The sequence below is a fragment of the Argopecten irradians genome, chromosome 2 (assembly GCF_041381155.1).
Source record: "Argopecten irradians isolate NY chromosome 2, Ai_NY, whole genome shotgun sequence".
Classification (NCBI taxonomy): Eukaryota; Metazoa; Mollusca; class Bivalvia; order Pectinida; family Pectinidae; genus Argopecten; species Argopecten irradians.
Window position 1 is genome coordinate 14,501,107 of NC_091135.1, and position 21,266 is coordinate 14,522,372.

The 21,266-nt window shown below is 34.8% G+C and overlaps 1 protein-coding gene across 1 annotated transcript; it reads left to right on the forward strand.

Moving 5' to 3' along the window:
- Positions 1–278: 278 nt before the first annotated feature.
- LOC138314555 (uncharacterized) lies at positions 279–19,026 on the forward strand. Its single transcript, XM_069254941.1, has 3 exons — positions 279–396; positions 2,324–2,701; positions 13,157–19,026. The coding sequence occupies exons 2-3, from the start codon at positions 2,407–2,409 to the stop codon at positions 14,035–14,037; spliced, it is 1,176 nt and encodes a 391-aa protein (XP_069111042.1). The 5' UTR covers positions 279–396; positions 2,324–2,406; the 3' UTR covers positions 14,038–19,026.
- The last annotated feature ends 2,240 nt before the right edge of the window (positions 19,027–21,266 follow it).

A 21,266-nucleotide genomic window follows, 5' to 3' on the forward strand; every position in this document is an offset into this window, starting at 1 on the left:
TTGCTTTGGCTTTTCGCCGAACACTTTTACTATAGCATAGTTCAAGCATAAATCTTTTAAGAGATGGTAGATAGGATAATAATCAAATCTCCAGATAACCTGGTAATAATGCATCGTTTGCATTGATCTCCGCTGTGTGTTGGTGAGAAGAAGCGTACTGAAGGAAATATTATGAATGAAACTTGCCGTCATGTGGAGGCGTGAAGGAGTGTGCCAACACGGATTTTTATTGGTCGATTGTAACATGCTATACTCATTCATGTTTGCCACTATGAATGGCCCTCTGCGTGCGTATAAGTATATCTGACTGATGGCCGCCTTACATAGTGACCTAGACTAGCGAAAGTGGCATGTTATTGTAACTCGTGTACGGCAATTCGAAAGTGTGTACTATAGGTAAGTTGTTCTCATAGTCTGATTTTATAGTTGAATGGAAAGTAATGTGGACTTAAATATATATGAGAATATATCTTGCAGTTTCCCACAGGTAAGTTTAACAATGTATTTTTTGGAACAATTTTGTTGTTAATAAGAGGCGATTATATGAATTTCATAGAAGAATCAAATGAAAGGCGATGATATTGCAGTGTAAAATAGTATGTTTGTATTGTTCCGAATTAAATATTTAAATTCAGCCGAATTCGAAGCCTATGCGTACTACATTCTATTGATTTATTTAGACCGTCGGTCGATGCTTTTCTCCTGAATATCTGAGTTTGTAACCTACTTTAATCTCTATAGAGTAATTATACATTGAAAGAAGAGAATTTATTAACTATACTAGTGATGAATCATTTTAGACTACTATTTCAGTTTTAATACAAAATGCTAGGCAAGAAAAGTCAACATGTGTGGCGGTTGACATTCATAAACTCCTATGTTTACAATGTGCATAGTAAATAAAAAAAGGATGTGTACATGATATAAAATAGCTATGTCACAGCTATATATACCACAATGTATGAAGTAACGCTATATACTGATATGCTACCGTTGTAATCATGTATATGTCCGTGCGTTATAACTAATACACACACAGGTTGCATGATAGTAGTAATTAACTGAATATTGCGTGTCATGTATCAATTGCTATTGATGGCATCATGGGGTCGATTTTTGCCACTGTGCTGTTATATTTTGCGCCAGTGATATAATTCTCTGTATGGTATACGTCTGATATATTACAAAATGATCGAATGTAATGAGTGTAACTCAGAGATTTAATTGTATTTGTTTTCAAGATTCAGCAATGTATTAGCTTTACCCCCTTAGAGTGACGTTTGATAATTCCAAAATCATGTGATTATAATTGTTATTTATAGATATTCAATCATGAATGGCTTATTATAATTTTCCATTGGATACAGTTTCTACATCTGATTCTGTGATAACCAACTATAGATTATGAACTTCTGATTCGACAAATAGCTACTATGACGTTATTTATACCCTGATTCGGATGTAGTCATCGACCATCAACGCCACCATTTTGGTTCAATATCTTAGACAAATAATACTCATATGGTACAATTAGTAGTTTTCTGTGTAAACCGTATGGTAAACTCACCTCATAGTTAGCTTTTGCAGATTGAGCGGTTGTTTATACAACCGACCAAAATAAAATAAATCAATTACACGTAGTTCTGTAACATGATGCAATGACACTAACCGACTCGCAGGGCAATTTATATTTGCATTTAGTTCAGGGCATTATTATCTGTTTGCTCCCGTATTGATGTAAGCGTCGTTGATTGTTTCTATGCAGATCAAACATTAATCATATTTATCTCTTACAGATATACCTCCTTAACATATGAATGTAAATGAAAAATGAGACCTTTTCACGATGTATTTATTTATCAAGGATTTCTCAAGGAATATAGATCAATAAATTGTATTTATTGATTATCGGTATGTGGTTTATATTGACTGTTGTAAGCGTGCGTGCGAATGAGGGCTGTTTTCGTGATGTGTTTGCATCTGCTAACTCGTTTCAGGATGCATGTGCAACGAAATACGCATATTATCTCACCTTAAGTTATCACATTATACCGAAGCGAAACTGTTGTACCATGCACATAATGCTGAACATAAAACGGGATAAAAAAAATACTGTTCCTAGAGACTAAAGCGTATCTCGATTGCAAGATGACAGAACACTGTGGCGAAAGCTAAATTCACGTCAAATGTTGACGCGGTGTTAATTGGACTTTTGAAAATCAGTTGTATACAAACGAATTAAATAGAAATAAAGTTGATTGGCCAATGACATGATTGGTGTAGGATTTATTTCTAATATAACGTTTTTGTTTACGTTTTTCAGGTATCTGTTCGAGAAATGAAGTTCAGCAATTGATAAAGCAACAGGCGTCAAAGACTACGAGTTGCGGGAGTTGCATCTTTGAAATGACGCGAACAGTCACATTTCTTATCCCTTTCTACGGAACCTTTTTCGTCGCATTTTCATCACCTTCTGTGAACTTCCGCAATTTGTTCAACGATTCCGTCATATCAAATGATTCAATTTACAATCAACTGGTTGTTGGTCGTCCACTTTTAGAGGAGGTAACATTAAACCGGATTCGCATAAAGATGTGTCAATATTTGGACTGTGACAGAACTAGAAACATAACAGGAGGAGTCAGAAATAAGAAAGTCCCTACGTGTAAGGTGGAAGGTACAATTAAGTCAGAGCCCTCAGGTGAGTAAAAGTTCCTTAAATATCAAAGTTGTTAACATAAATAAAATGATTTTATTCTACAAGCCACACTTCCCTCTACACATAAACAAAATGTCGTTATTCTCATACATTCATATCCAATATATTGATCTTTAAAATAATGCATAAACACAAATTTTGACCCTACTTCAGTGCAATCCAACTCGATGCAAAGACAACGGACAATATACCCTATGCAGTCCCATTACACAAGGAACGGGCAAACCGCTTCATAATCAATCATAAACGCTTAAAAAGACTACGACTCTCATACAGTGGTAGGCTGCAGTATATCGCGTTCCTTGCATGGTCTATAAGCATTCACACATTCACCACATTTATCTGAGAATGGTTGGTTTTTATTAACCATTTTCAATACATTGGTCCACGATTAAACTTTAAAAATATATCATTCAATCTTAAGCGCTCGCCCCTGTGAGGTAGGTTCTGGATTCTGTCCCCTAGCCGAAACACATCAAAGTATAAAAAAGTTAGTTTCTGCTTCTGTTTAACGCATACCGGGAGTGGGACGACTGGTTCGCCCGTTGTCAGTATAATGCGACCGCATGTAGTATGTTGCTTGGTGTCTTCGATTGCATGTTTCAGTGATAAACCACTACTGAAGGGGCAAGTGTTCCACTATACAAGAAGACACAGCAAGAATATGTCGAAAACCCAAAACACGCACCGCACGCTACATACATGCTGCACACTGCATACATTGGAGGCTGTCATTACATGACCCTGACTTTTAGGACGTAAACATGATACACTTAACCAAAACATTTAATCTTTGATCTACATGCCATACGACCCATTGACGAACATGCTGTACTTATAGGAGAGTGATATTTATAATACACCGGAACTCTATTAGTAAATATGACAACAAAGTGTGTGTATGTATGTATATCAAGTATAAGTGATAATCCAACCGGCACTTTTGATATCTTTTTTTCCTTTCAAAACGTTATATTGACTTCTCGTAAATGCAACATTTATCTCGTACTGAAGGAAAAAAACATCAAAATAAACAACTATATAATGACTTTTGTTTCTGACTCACGTGTCCGAAATTGAAATTATGCCGTTCTTAGCGTGGGAGTTGAGACTGATATTATATCCCTTGTCGATTATCTAAATGAGGTATACTGAACATCACTTGGCTATGTATCACATTGGAAACGTTGACAACTATGTAGATAAGACACTTTGATACGATGAGTTCGGCTTTATATGAATCCTAACAAGACATGTCTGCTCGTGAAAAGAATTATCTTCCACTAACAATTACAGGGGAAAATCGCAAAGACATAATTTGAAATAACACCACCCTTATCACATTGTGAACTGCCGGTGCTGACATGACTGTTGCAGTTTCCATTAAGTAGGACAGGCGTGTTTTGTATATGTTGTATAGTATATGGCCGCCGAGTACGAACTGTATGACATAAAATATTCATGGATCATGGTTTGGATTTTCTCATTATTTCGTCGGTAAAATATCCGTGATTTTTTTAGAACGATTGTTTTACTATTGTGTCTATACACAAGTTTCCATTACAAAACACGAAAACAACAACAAATGTTATAGTATGATTTTTTTTCAATTTTTGTGAAACACTGGATATCATGATCGGCTATCCATTGGTCGGTAGGGAGAAGAAAACACGGGTATGTAACACAGATCACACACGCAAGACAATTACGTGACGTCATCAATACATGCGGCGAACCCACGAAATGAATTGTAGATAACGTCATCAATTTTTGACTCATAACGACGTTGCTGTGATAATGACGCGATGAAAAAGCAGGAAAACAACAAAAATTTAATTTTTACACGAGAAAAATAATCCAACATGGATTGGCAAGTGAGCGGGGATATCTCAACCCTCGTGAAAGATTTTGCCCACAATCTGTCTCTCAGGCTGATAATTCCTTGTACATATTCATGTAAGATTATATTATTCGTTAATATGTCTTAACGCGCCTTTTTTAATTTGCCATTTAGTTAGGCAAGCATTAAACTATCTTACTACGGAATATATGGTCTAAATAGATGCAAGAGCTTTGCAAACAATTTCATAATGCGCGCTAGCGCTTTGCCATATAGTTAGGCAAGCATTAAATTATCTTTCTACGGAATATATGGTCTAAATAGATGCAAGAGCTTTGCAAACAATTTCATAATGCGCGCTAGCGCGCATTATGCGATGATTGCCTTCAAATCTCTGCATTAGAATAGTTTAAGTTAGACCAAGAAAACCGTTTATTAACTAGGATATATTCTACAAGATGGAACAGTCATTTTGCCAGTGATCAGTTGACGTTACCAACATTAATGACGTGATAATAGTCGCGTTTCAGGTGTCAGTAATACGCTCATAGACTTGATTTTGGCTTGGTTAGTTTATATTATAGCGGAAGGGCAAGTGAGTATAAATATATATCTATATTGTGTTTCCCTAGGAAATGCGATTACATTGTACACAGTGAGATATCTTTCCTCAGCACGATAACAAATCGAAGAGGTTCCAAAAATAAAATAGGAAAACATACTTGAGCTTTTTCCTTGACATATTAAGTTCATCTAATATCTTGGTTTCGCCTGCGTATCAGACACGAGGCCTCGCACTAATAATTAAAAAGTTTAATTGTGGCAAGAAGAATCAAATTTTGTTAAGACGCTTTTATATATATTCCCTGATGTCTGTAACTATTCGTTTCGGTCCTCTGAATTTCATATTGGTGATATCATCGATTAGAAAACCAATACGTTTTAGGTCACCTGAGACGAAGGTGACCTAATCTAACCGCCTTTTGTCCGTCGTCGCGCGTCGTCCGTCGTATGTCCGTAAACAATTTACATTTTCAACTTCTTCTCAAAAACATCTTCAAGCAAATTCAATGAAATTTTGTACAAATCTTCTAAGGCATAATGCCAATCAAAATTGTAAATTATATGGTCCCCAACCCCCTGGGGGCTGTGGGAGGGGCAAAACGGGGTAAAAGGGACTATAATTTCAAAAATCTTCTCCACTCACAGATGTGATGGATCAAATACTCTTCATAGATAGAAAGGTCTAAAGGTCCTTTACAAAAATTGTGAATTATATGACCCTGGGGTCTCAGGTTTCCCCTTGGAGAGGGGGTTAAGTTTACTATAGTTTATATAGGGAAAACACATCTTTGAGCATTATTTAGTCATTTGTAAAAGGAAATGAGTCAAATGTTGTCAGAGTTATCCCTATGAAATGGCCACTGAATCCTATTAACAAATTTTCCATGACTGACTCCCAGGGGCCTTAGGGGTGGGGCCAAAAGGGTTCAAATAAGCTAAAACTGCAAAAATCTTCTTCTTAAATTCTGGAACTGGTAGAATCAAATACCCTTCATAGATGGAAAGGTCTTAAGGTCCTTTACAAAATTGTGAATTATATGATCCTGGGGTTTCATGTTTCCCCTGGGGAGGGGGTCAAGTTTACTATAGTTCATATAGGAAACACACATTTATGAATGTTTTTTGCTTATTTTTCATAGGAAAGTAGTCAAACTGGGTTAGAATTATTAGCCGGAGATAGCATTTTATCATCATATCCATATTGGTCCTGGTCGACCCCCAGGGGCCTTAGGGGCGGGGCCAAAAAGGGTCAAATAGGCTAAAACTTCAAAAATCTTCTGAATTCAATGATTTGATGGGATCTCAGATTTTCCCCTGGGGAGGGGGTCAAATTTACTATAGTCTATATAGGAAAAATACATTTATGAACATTATTTGTTAACACTATTAGTTTTAATAGGAAATGAGTCAAACTGGGTTAGAATTATTAGCCAGAAATAGTGTTTTAACACCATATCCATATTGGTCCTGGCTGACCCCCGGGGACCAGAGGGGCGGGATTAAAATGGCTAACATTTCAAAAATCTTCTCCTGAATTCACAGGTTTGATGGAACCAAATAATCTTCATAGATTAAAAAGTGAAATTTATAAAATCACTGACACTGACTGATTTCTAGTTTGGTTTTGTTGTTTAACGTTGGCAAAGCAAATTGGAATTTTAAGCATAAGATTTGGTAACATAATACAAAAACTATCAAAATGAAAAACAAAAAATAAAAATTCATCTTTAAAGTTTATTTTAATTCGTAAATATTTTTTATAGATTTGAACCAACTTTGCAATGCTCTTTCTGTAGCAGCACTCAGGTGACCGTCAAGGCCTTTTGGGCCTCTTGTTATCAAACTCTGTGACATAGATGACACTTTCAATGGCTACCGAGGGCTGCGAAGAAGATAGGCGAAAATAAACCCCGCGAATAAGTTATAATCAGTAAATCGGAAAATTGTGCCCTCGCGATCATCACTAACAGTTTGCTGTGGTTATGCTGGTGTTTTAGAACCATTAAAGGTACAAACAGGAACGCAATAATTGTAATACAAGAATACATATATCAATATTACCTCTATTCATCAACGATGGTTTGAAAGATAATTGTCCCATTTTGCAACCTGATGGCGTTACCCAGTCACCGAATTACGCATATTTATTTGTTAAATGTTTAATTTGAACAGTGAATTCTCTAATAAGCTATTTACCTTCGCCTGTCGTTTGTATGTCCTTTTTGGATGTATTTATATAGAGTATGTATGCAGGGCACTTATATGTTGAAATGAGAGTGTAGTTTTTTGTGTATTATATACGATACAAAGATTATTTACCAAGACGCACGGTACCATATGAATATATAGTCATACTTTCATTCACAAATTTTAATTGCTTCGTAAACGAGTTCAGTGAGTTTATTGAACTCATGCAACAAATCCTTCGAAAAAGTATCTCTAATAATTTAAAAAGAAACATCGGCCTCTTGCGCGACAGTTTCTATTTGAACCGCTATGACGTTGCGGTTAAGATGCTCTTGCGCTTGTCATTGATTTTCTCTACCTGTTGTTTGGGCGTACAACAAAAACACTTAAGTTTTTTAAAGACACACTTGCATATCAGAATTCAGTAGCAATTAACGTAATCCTTACTTTAAAATTGGTTTTGTATAATCTAGTTAATATCTGTGAAGAAGATGTGTACATTCTTGATTGAATTACTAGATTTTAGCATCGAACACCTACAGAATACAAATCATAAAAAATAGTCACATCTGTGTGGTTATTAACAGAGAGTTCAATCAATAGGTTTAAACAGAAACGTATGATAAGATCGTTGTAATCTCTTTGTCTCTCCCACGCACAGCGTGAAGAAACTCAAATAATAAATGCGATCGAAATCGTTGAATGAGAGCAGGAAAATCAATGATAGGGTTGAAGTCTTAACTAGCTGTTTAACGTTATCAATTAAAATGTCTATACAGGTTATTGATGACGCCTAAAAGCAAGAATGTTGTATCTTTGCGAACAATTAAATCCTATTTAGGATACTGTTAGGAGTGGTTCATCTTTTAATTCGAAGATTAAAACTATCTAAGAAAATGTTTCAATCATTTTCTTAAGATGAACCATTAAAAGTAAATTACAGAGGTTAAAAGCTGAAAAGGGTTTAAAACATTTATTTTGTGGCAATCAACAATACTCATTTGCAGGAGATTTCAGATAAGTTTTTAGAAACAATCCGGTCTTCGCAAACATGAGAGTTAATTTGGTATAACACATTACCTTTTATTCCGATGGAACACATCCCATGAGTAGCCTGTGATAGCACGTGAAAACAATAAACAGCCGATATTTAATTTCAAAGGAAAACGTTCAAGATGCATTTTATAATTTATTGACAAACAGCAAAACACATTTCTACGTTGATCACTTGTTATTTAAATGTGTATTGAACTCTTCAAGTGCGCTTTTAAAGGCTTCCGTTAACAAATAACAAAGTCCTTATCCATATTTGGAAACACACCTCTTTTGATTATTTCATTAAGCATTTTTTCAGCACCACTTGATATCATATTCTAATAGGAAATCAAGAACTCATCGAAATTTAAATATTGCCGAACGAAGATTTAAAATCAGCATTTTCTTACGTCGTAAATGACCTTCTTAACGATGTTGTTGATGTTAGCCGACTATTCTTACTCTGTTAGCGATGATAACTTCCTTTCATGAACCCGATAGAGACCGGAACAATTAATCAATATATCGTGCTTGCCTCACCTGTATTGTTCCCATGCTTCATAATGAATATCTTTATATGCTCTTTTCCTCCCCGAGATCAGAGTTTTGCCTCAGATTAGATATACAGTGTATAGTAAAATACAGAAAACAAATCAAACGCGAGTTCTAAAATGTCCAGGTCTGACGTCGTACATTACCTACTTGCTATCATTGATGATACATTAATGCGGGTTTTTTTCGCTTTTTTTCTAAACCGTTAAAACCAATTTTGACTGCTGATTGAATATATTGATTTTTTTTAAATGAAGTTTTATTTGTGGTAATCCGCAATACATTTTGGTAGCATTTGGTTTATAAAAAAGGGGCTACCTTAGCCATAGGAGAAACGTTTTGATTACTTTGGTATGAGCAAAACGTTTCGACTTTAGAATGCCCTGATTAATTTCTAAGCCTTATTGTTGTGATCAGTCTGATTAAAATACAGACACTGATTCTCACAGACAGCAGCCTCTCATTATATTATCATATTGCAGAGTAAGTTTTAGTTGGTCAGTCTTAACGCCCTGTTGACAGCTTGGGTCATTCAAGAGACCACAAGTCTGGTCTCCGCAGTATACTGTATAGTATGTGTTGATTGTGTAGATTTGAGTATGTCTGAGAGGGATCGGGAGGTCTATACGCAATCTCCTTGCTATCATGTATATCTTTTATAGTGTTATCCCACTAAAAACACCGATCACAGCTCATCAGACTTGGTCATATTATATATAGATCGAGTAAACTAGTAATACTCTCTTTACGTTGAGTGCTAAGCATAAACAGAAATTACTAGTTTAATGGCTTACTAGGTGCTTTTGCCAGGGCATTTAGAACCAAACAGTTTACATTTGGGCGAACGCTCAACGCGAAGTTAAAAATTGGAAAGGGAAACAAACTTCTATGATTAGACAAATGTTATGGTCAAACTGTGTGGCAGTTAATACCATTCCATTAAAAAAACACCCACCTCAAATACATGCAATAATGCACTGCGTATGGTTAATAACAAGGTGATAACATTCACAAAACCAATTTCACTTTTTTGTTAAACGAAATGCGTAACTCTTTATACTTCTAAAACGTCCGCATCGTTAAGCACTTTGCTGGCTTCGTGCGATTGTACCAGCTCTACTGCACAGACATTGAGATGCTTGACCGTGATAGTCCTAAAGCATCGCTAAATTAAGGATCGTAGAATATTACGTCTGTGCATTTTCATTCATGAATATTTTCTGCTAAGCATAAATAAAAATGTCAAATTATAACCGCCCCCTGAGAGGTATAGATGGCGCGATAGTCTGAGAAGTTAATGTGGCACGCTGACTCATCTGGTGAGGCTTTTGGAACATAAACTGTCTGAAAAACTAGAAAGTGTTATGTGGATCAATAATATTCAGAACAAGTCAGCATAAATCATATCTAGGCTTTATATATCTTTGTTCAGGATTTTAAAAATTGAAGTGCCATTACTTTAATGTGCATTTCGATTTTTATTGTAATTTAATGGCATATTTATTTTGAATGTTGGATTGGAAGATATTCTTGCAAATAATTCTTTCCATGAGACGCAATCTTAACGGAATAGACATTTATCATCTCGGTCTGGTACTTGCGGAATCACATCCATTTGAACATGGGGCGATACGCCAGTGTGCAGTGATAATCGTTCAACAGATGTTAAAGGTTGAATTTTACAATAACGGTATCATCATCGCTATGGAATCTATTTTTAAACCATGTACCAGGATGGTTACAGTACATTGATGGTACCCAAGCACTTCCACGAATTCAGTTTATATCCAATCAGTCGTACCTAGCTATAAGGAGTACCAATAATAATGCATTTATTAACATATATCAACACGTAATATTTGGATCTCAGAAAGCGGTTTCATTAAGCTGGTTGTCTTTACACAGAGGTGGTCGCTAGGACAGGATGTATGGTAAATACCATGGATTATCAAACAAATTGTAATTTATTTAAAATGGCCATAATCATTATTGAGGGTGTCAACGAATCAATAAGGTTTGTCGATATATGTCTGCTAAGCGACCTGATTTTAACCTTGTCCACAGGGTAACGTAGTACCATTATGGACTGGTAATGACACCAGTCTTAGCATCTAATTGGGCCTTAAGCCTCGTTTCCGCAGACCTCGCTATTGCTATTAAATACTCATCTTACTGAATGTGTATGCCACCTGCATGACTGTCAACGTCAGTGTAATCTCTGTATCTATTTTTTTTTTGTTAAATAAAATCGTGATGAATGTCGTTTATTCAATCACACGGTATGACCAATTGTTGCAATCAAGCGGTTATCTATTTTAGCAGCCACATTTTGAAAGATCTTTCACATTATTCACAATATGTCATATTATATCAAATACCCAATGTCGTTAAGTATTTATAACATTTGGTAATTAATCAAATCGTTAATTCGCGAATGTAATTCCTCAAAGACAAAGCATTGTGATGTTTCGTCCAAAAGCCTTCACTCGTGTTGTTGCGTGGGCGTCTGCTACATGAACCATAGAGATCAATATTATAGCTTACATCATGTGGCTCTCAGATACACAACATACATCACTGATCATGTTACCTAAAATATCACATCTGCTACGGAATGGTTTTATACAATTAAAATTTTAAGCACAATACTTTGTCTTACATTTCAATGCAATGAACCTAAATGTTTAAAAACAAATTGTTGATTCTTTCAAATGCAGATATGGTGTTGTATTGAGCTACATTATGTAGCTTCCGATTTGACGCTAATTAAATGCGATGGGTATTTTTATTTTAGGTTATCTGACCCACAATGTCAGGAATACCTTTAACAATCGTCATTCGTCTGCTGTCGCCATGTATTGTGTTTACTATCTATTACACTCAAACGCTTCTTCTCCTTAATACTGTATAGGTCTGGTTTGTCTCCTTAGGATAGAGGAATTGGGTTATGACATATAGGGGAAACATTGAATCTTTAAAGTCGTTGTGAAAGTCACATTATAGTAAGTTTAATACAAGTGTGTGGCGTAGTATATCATTTAAGAGGGGGGGGGGGGGTCAGGATAATTACGTTCAAAATAAAAGAAGGGGAATGGACATACGTATCCTTATATGACAACTGAACAATCTTTTTTCTTTTCAATGATTTTGTGTATTACTACTTAATTTGTTATCAAAATCATTGCTTTTCGACAATGTGTATCCTTGAAACTATCTGAACTATTTAAATAGAGATGCGGTTATCACACTATAGTAGGGGGGCACAACACGAAAATATCAAAGTGTCTCTGGGTTCTGCCCCCTGGCCAAGACATACCAAAGGCTATAAACGTAGTAATTTTTTGCTCCTGCTTAGCACTCAGCATACCGAGAATGGGACGAATGGTTCGCCCATTTTCAGTATAATGTAACCAGGTGGAGTGTGTTGCTTGGTGTCTTCGGCAGCATGCCTCAGTAACAGAGCACTACAAAAAGGGAAAGAATTAGAAACTATACAAGAATACACCGCAGTCCCCCAAAACACACTGCACACTACCTACACGCCACACACTTACCCTGGCTGTTAATTTGAGGTTAATCAATCAAACAAACAAACAATTAAACTTTCGCCCCATTGTTAACAGCACAAAACATGTCTTTATTCACATCTTTGATGCACATTATTGTATAGGCGTAAATAATTGGACTTGTTTGTTATGCAATACACGAATCAATGATAGACATGTGCGCTGAGAGATTTGAAAAGCAATACACTACAGACAATTCAATTATATATAGAATCTTTGTTTGGATCCAATTCTCTCTTGATTTGTGCGAGGCCTATCGAGAAACCAAGCTTACTTAATGACTACTTTACTTTCATAAACCTGGTCGAAGTCCATGATTTCGATTTCAGGTTGAAGAGAGGAATATAACGCTTATACATTATAAACATATATTTACAAACAAAAGAAGAGAGAAAAGGTCCTAAATAATTTCCACGTTGAATATTCATACTTCACTAGTAAGATCTAATAGGATGCATCATCTTTATTGGTCTGTCTGTCGCCCTACAATCTGGTCTAACCAACTCATCTTTTTTAACACTTGAATCACACTATTGACAAAAACAAAACGTGTAATATTATTTGAATTTGTATAGCAAGACCGTTATCATGATTTGTTTTATTGTTCTTGGAACGAAAATCAGATATGGTGTATGCAAGCGTTAACCGATATGTCCTTTTTGCTTTACTAATAAACGTTTTTTTTTGTTTCAGAACTGACAAATGATACGACCTGTATGAGATTCAAGATCCCCTCGAACATTGCACAAACGAATCTAGCGATCAACAAGGCAGATTTGTTTATCCATATCAAAAAGAAGGGCAAACGGAAAGGGAAAAATAGTAGGAATGCTCGGAAGAATCGGAGGATCACATTGAAAATTTCTGATTTCAATAAAGAAAATGGACGTGGTAACAGAATCAACGCCAGATTCAAGTTTCGACCATCGGAAACAAAGTTTTACAGAGTTGCTTTACCCATTTCATACTTAACAGAAATTAAAAACACATCAAAGAGAATTCTACACTTGTGCATCACCTGTGTCAAGTGTAATAGAAAGACGTCTATTACATTTCCTTTGAAGAAAAAAGTTTTCCGTACACCAAGACGTAAGATGAAACTGAAGAAAAATCGTCCATATCTAATAATCAAGGCAAAACAGCCATTTAAGAAAAGAACAAAACGTGGAAAAGGTATAACAGAATCTGATTGTGTTCAAAAATCATTTGTGAGATTCTCAAAAATTGGACTTGGTCGGATCATTTTGCGTCCAAGAGGTTTCTTTGTGACATCATGTTCTCGAACTTGTATTTCAAATGACGCCTTGCAAAGTCCTGATGATAAGGCGAGCAAAAAACAGACGAACAGTCATATTATAAGAAAGAAAGACATCAACGTTAACCAAAATAGTACCCATATGGATATTGTTATCAAGAGGAAAAACCTTCTCAACACCTTTCACACGTGTAGACCGTCGGGTTACCAACATAGACAATTTGACGCCATATTGGATAATTTAACATTTTCTAAGATTAACGTCCGTGTGCAAAATGCAGAGCTTGAGCGTTGTAATTGTGAAAGAACATGCATTTAGGTTTTGTATTAGAAAACAAAAAGCGATTTAATCACATAAGTAAAATAAGCTGAATTAAGTGAAACTAGTTTTAAATGAAAGTTCCCGGTAATAATGCATATCAGAAAGTACATTGTGTGAATGAAGTGTTTCCCGATTTATTAGGCCTCAACGTTTTCCATCAAAGTTAAGTATACACCATTTCTATAAACACTAATGTTTCATACCAAACACATTCCCCCTTCGAGTGTTGTTTTAGATTGAAATTGCTTTTTGATATACAATTGAGTAAATTTATTTACAACCGCTTTGAGCATTTTGTCATCCCCGTTGTTTGCCAAAGTAATTAAACGCTATTTGAAATAATTAACTTTTACATCTATTTTTCTTTTTCTCCTTTTTGTACCGAAGCCAAAGTACAACCATATCTCCTTTTTGCATAAATTTCACGGGTAGAAGGGAAACTAATTACTCTCACATTGTGAAATATTCCAAACTTAGATACAAAAATATAAGTCATAACTGATAACCATATATATAATGGCAATTATAAATACATACTCTAACAACCACTCCGGTCTTATCAAACGTAGTGATGATAAGGATCAGATGGGGAGATTTATCAATAAATATATTCCATTTGTAGATCATCACGTGCACTTACCCTGCACAGGAATATCTCATATCTTACCGGCGATATACTTACCGATTAATCACAACGAAATATCCGTTATTGGTGGGAAAGAACATACACCTGTCCAAACTCGTGCAGGAGTAAGCTGGTCTACACGTGGTTTTCACGTGCAAAAAACAATAACAAGACGTCATCACTTCATACATCTCTTACATTTGACAACCAACCAACACTCCCAATTACTTAACCCTATAATGAACTTTGTTGTGGTTAAAATGATTCTTAAACGAATTAAATGAAATTTTCTCTTAAAAGAGGAAAAGAAAGAAAGGGAAAAATAACTTTTAAGTTTCTTTTTAGAGAGAGAAAGTATGAAAATTAAATATTGGTCTGTCCAAATTCCGTGAAAAATGACTTGCCAGTATCTGGTAAACCTCGTGACGCTTAGTGTATTGTGCTACTCTAATTATGTCATCATTTTTCAGATCTCTTACTCGAGTAAGTCACTCACAATAGTGATCTGTTCAGTAAATACGTAAATTCAAAACATGATAACGCCGGTGAATGTGACATCATATTTTGTCATTATTTGTGTGATATAGTTACCAGAAAGAAGGACTGATCGACGGTAAATTGCACTTTACCCACATCAATTTGGGATCACGATCCTCCGTAGTAAATGAAATATTTTCCCTGATACAATTGTCACATTTTGAGAGATAGATACTAAGTTTTGTGTTAATCATCATACCTGTCACAATTGATATTGCTTAATTTGGATTATATCTAAAACTCGGTGCAAACATGATTAAATTGTACCTGTATACCAGTATCAGTAGATATTCTTAAGTGCAACATTAAAAAACAAATACTTTGTAAAATCAAAGGAGAAATTCAATTCTGATGTTGTATTGTATGAGCATCAAATGTTAGCGGTGCATATTAAAGGACAAAAGAGGTAAATATTTTTGGGGATAATAGCTACATTGTATTACCGCAATACAAACCCCATTGAATTATATTTTGATTGAATATTGAAAAGACAGTTGTCTATTCGTTAATATATATTTTAGGTAAGTCGATTTTTGATAAGACATTTCATGTATATAAGAAACGGCATACATTTATATTTTATGTAGATGAAAATCAGTGCATTTGTCATCACGTTTCCATTATATATTAATACTAAAAAGAATTGTAGTAATCAGTCGAGCATTAGTGATACTCTAAATGACTTCCATGTGTTCAAAATAGTTTTAGCTCTGTGGAGTACGAGTATTATTTATTATTTCTCAAATAAAATAAGAAATGATTTATATCACAATGGTTTTGCAATCCAACATATTTGGAATTATCGAAAATCCTTTGTTGCTTTATTCGAAAATGTATTTCGGGATGGGATATTGCTTTATCATAATGTCGTTGTAATAAAGTGTCAGAATTGTTGCAATACGGCATTCATAGGTGTTTCCATTTGCGAATGAGGTAAACAATATAAGAATACATTCTCAGTTGAATACATTCTGATCTAAATCCTAATGAACATTTCCTGATACGGGTTTCCTTTCATTTTATTAAATCGATAACATTTAAGCTTATTTACATATTTTTTCCATGATACTTAATTCATTTAACAGTTAAATTTTGTATAAATCTAAATCCTTCGGACAGGGAATACTCAGATGTTCCGAAAAGTATATTTCCTATATTATGTGATTCAAAGTCAAGTCCAGTTTTGGAATGGACTAGATTGCATTCAGGCAAGAAAAAAGTGTGTCACGGAGATAATTGTAAATGGTAGTGAAACGCATAAATACTGTGGAAGCCTATCTATTTAGGTCACCATTTTAAAATAGCTTTCTTTCGACTTGGCGTCTGTAATTCAGAGATCTTTCATAGTGTTATCATTATATGAAGTGGAATTACGTTCTTTTAATAAAATTCCTTTCGGGAATTAAATTTTTATTTTTAATTGAACGAAGACGCCATAGAAGCAATTAAACACAAAATATTCTTAATTACGTTTCAATCATAAAATGTTTTTGCATGTAAGGATTGTATATTTAAATTCTCTTAACGTATCTTGGTCTGAAGAAATCGGCAATCAATTCTTTAGAAGCATAATTAAAATCCAACGTAACTGCAATCAGAATGAGGTATTAGAATGGTCATATGGTTGCCTGATTGAGTGCTGAGATATGTATACAAATACAAACTGCATTAAGTTAGAACTTGGCAACCTTTACTATGATGTTTAATGACTTTTTTTCTTGTGACAATTAAATAAAACTATGTCATTAAGCTCTTTATATGTAATGTTTAGAATGCGATGTAATCGTTCAAGGCAGTTTTAATTAAGATTTTTCAAATATATACGTTTGTCATAGTGCTAGTGGATATAGTGTTAACAGTCAGTCGAAGGCCAATAAACATTATGACTAGACTGCTTCATCATCATTGCCAATTTTAACGTACCATCTTCATTATTGGACGCAAGCACTACATGTCGCAAAGAGATGTAAACCAACTTATTTTATTTTTATTTCATCGTCAAGATATAGGCTGGAGATGTGTCTGTAAAACGACAATATCTAAATCTGTGTCAACCGACCACTAGGTGAAATCAACATGTATGACAGTTCCATATTAAACAGATATAGTTCTCATTTGTAATATTTTCATTTTTATTTATTTCCAAATATTCATCGAATTTTTGTAACAAGATTAATTTACGCAAAAATAGAAATGATGACACAGATTGACTTGTTTATAGCTGTATTGGCTTCAGAGATCCAAATTATCTTCAATTAGATATCAATATGCGCAAAAGTTATAAATGTTTTCTTATCACCAGATGTGTTCCCCCCTGAAACAAAATAAAATGTTAACTATAAATAAACCGGTTCTTAAAGTGAATAGTCGGGCAAAGAAAACCAGTCTAAATGCGTTCATTGGCCTTCCAAAAGTTCTCACATATAAAAACGACGGCCAAGTTCTGCTTACGTTTCCCAGTTCTGACCATTAAAGTAAAGGATAGTTGACAGCATTGAAAGCGAGGCTGCGTGTAAATGTAACCAAGGACATAGTCAGTCGGGAGGACGTTTTAGGATTCCTATACTTTAAATTAATTTCTTCGTACGCGGACAGATTTTGGCGAGAGATTTTATTTTTCTATTTCATAAGAAATTATACTGGATACATTCACACTAGTTTTACCGACTTTAGCCATCCTTGCCCGACTGTTCACTTTAATATTTTGTAAGATAATACTACAATTACAATTTAGTTTTAATATAAATCTACTGTATTTTTGTTTGTTCCAATTTACGCATTCACTGATAAGAATGCATCTATCAAATAATTAAATGGTAATTAAATTAGTGTTTCTTTAATGAGTCATCATGTATGACAATTGTATTTCATATAATCAATCAGCTATTATAATACGGACCAATGTGATATTTGAAAATCAAATGATGATACTATGGTTAATATTTATGTTTTTTTTAGTATTGCGACTTTTGTTTCATATTTAAAACATTTGAACTTGACAAAACTAAATTATGATTGTTGTTAAAGCATGATATTATGTTTTAAGTTTAAAGCAGAGAAAAACTCATTGACAATTTCACTGAACAAATATGTCAGTATATTTTTTCACTTGCTTAGTAACAGTATAGCGTTACTTTTGGATACAAGATACATTTTGCTTCGAAAAGAATAAGTTCCACATGTACATGCTTACTAGGTAAGTTTTACATAAAATATTAAATTATCCCTATAGTAGAGCGATGTTTACATGAAGAGAACATTTTGATGACTAGGATTTCCTAAGAAAATATGTTGCAATTTCCTGCTTGCGATTTATCTTGTATCTAAGGGTTTATACAAATGGGTCCATTTCTTTATTACATGTGTACCTGTGAATGGCTATTATTGCTTGCAACATTTCTAATGAAACATATTCTGATGAAAGCCCATGTTGCGTTTAAAATATTTTTCAAGTGTTTACATTGTATGCATTCCGTCACATTGTTTCGTGATTTCCTGTGATATAAGTTTAATTCCTAATTGCGATTCCTCACTTGATTTATGTCTATCATAGTTTGTGTAAAGACTGAAATCTTTAACGATGGACTGCAGACGGATTCGTAAGCCAATAGAGTGTAGTTGAAAGTTCGAATGGTTGAAGGGCAACTGCTTTGAAGTTTTAATGCTATTGACAAGCTAGATGAGAATGAAATCCAGAAGTTATGTATTCACTTGTATACATTTTGACGGTAAGGAAGTTTTTTGTAATAAGCAGAACGTTGCTCTGCTAATTGGAGTATGTGAGTGAAGCTGGATGAGAGATGCTGTTATGAATGCTGTCAATATTGTAAACCATTTTGTTGATCTGATACTAACGTATCCTGCATTTGATGTTAAATAAATCTGTTATTTAAATAATCTTATTGTTGTTTACATTTTTCACTTGTTTAAATCGTCATTATCCACATTTTGTTATAATGTATGTGAAGAATAGAATAAGATAGATAGAAGACAAATGGGGAACAGTTGATATTATTATACACCATTCTATGAACCGTCTGGTTATGATGTCCCGACATATTACTACAAGCCCTCCACCTCTGGGTTCTGCGTTCGAGAGTTAGAGAGTTGTCGAGCACTGACCGCTGATCGGTGGTTTTTCCCCGGGTACCCCGGCTTTCATACACCAACAAACCTGGCACGTCCTTAAATTACCCTGGCTATTTATACGATTAACGAACCTGATAGTTAACAATTTGCTTGGCTCATCACATGTCGCGAGTTGTTGTTCTTATGTATGATTGAGTTCGAGATAACGTCATGCTGTTTCGCAAATGACGACATCCTGTAATGCAGAACTACGGTCGCTTCTACATTGTGTTATTGGTCGAAATTTCTTCAATATTAACAAAAAAATATCCCAGAGGGATCTCAGCGCTCACCTAAGAATAATCTATGTCTGACAAATGAAAGAAGGACCTTTTCTTTACTTTTGAAACTTTGACTATCAAAATCCAAGAAGGTGACTTTTTGACCATCTTGTTGACCAATCGGTCCTAAAATGCATGTAGCTAATACATGGCCTATGTGAAGTCTATACATATGAAAATTGAGAATAAGGCCTTAAGTACTCTCCGTGACATAGCGGTAAAAAAATCCTTAAACTATCAAAATCCAAGATAGCGGCCGGTCGGCCATCTTGTTGACCGATCGGTTCCAAATGCAATATGCACAACAAAATCCCTAGGGAAACTTTCATAAAAAATGAGACAGATCCCTTCAGTACTTTCTTAGAAATAGCGGTAAAATAATTAACTATGAAAATTCAAGATGGCGGCCTGTCGACTGATCGGACGCAAAATGCAACATACATAACTGGGGCCCTAGGGGAACCTATACATAAAATTGAGACAGATCCCTTGGGTACTTTCTTAGAAATAGCGGTAACAAACTTCAACTACCAAATTCCAAGATGGCGGCCGGTCAGCAATATATTGTTGACCGATGGGTCCCAAAATGCAATATGAACAACTATATGTAGGGCGCTAGGAAAACCTATATATGAAATTTGAGACAAATGCCTTCAGCACTCTCTGAGAAATAGCGATAACAAACTTCAACTATCAAAATCAAAGATGGCTGCCTGGCGGTCATCTTGCAAGTTGATCGTTTCCAAAATGCAAAATGTGCAATGTGCTGAGGTAAACCTATATATGAAAATTGAGAGAGATCCCATCAGCACTTTCTGAGAAATACCGGTAACAAGAATTGTCAAATGACGGAAGGACCTACGACGGACCACGGAGGAAAATAGCCCGACATTTGGTGTTGCTCTCGCCAAATCGCGAAAATATCATCCCCGCGATGATTTCCGTCTGATAATCGGCATTCAGTCAGTGAATTTTGACTAATGTTTGTCGGATATCAGGTATACCAAAAACATTTTTTTAATATAGCATGGATAAATTTCTCTGCCAATTACGGAGATTAAACTCCGTGTACTTACTTAATTCAACAGCATTTTTACTTTCATTTGGTTTTAGAACAAATAAAAGAAAACATTATTTTCTACAATAATGCTGCTTTTATTCTTGTTATTAAGCATTTTTTAATCAGGAATCGCCAATAACAAAACCCGTTGTATTTTTGCAATGGGGAATTGCTGATCCCCACATCTCGTTACACGGTCGACATTAGATTTAGAATTGACGGCTGCCCGCCTGACCCAGTTTGTATGGCAATAATATTTGATATATTATTTGACGTAGAAATGCCCTACTTTTCAATTTTTGACAGCATACATCGTTAAAAATGATAGATGTTGAACAGGACATGCAATTATTTTTAAATCATATTTCGTTATAAGCTATAAGAGTCTTGTACCGCCATCTAGATATTGATTTTTTGTTAAAACGTCCCTCGCTGGTACCAAAAATATAGCAATCCGTACCTTGGCATGAATTACAGACAATTGACATCGTATTATATAGGTCATATAGCTTTTCATATAATTTATTATTCTGTTGATAGAGTAGGTTTATGAAGTATTTATTCGATTTTGTTCATTATTGTATTCACAAATGTC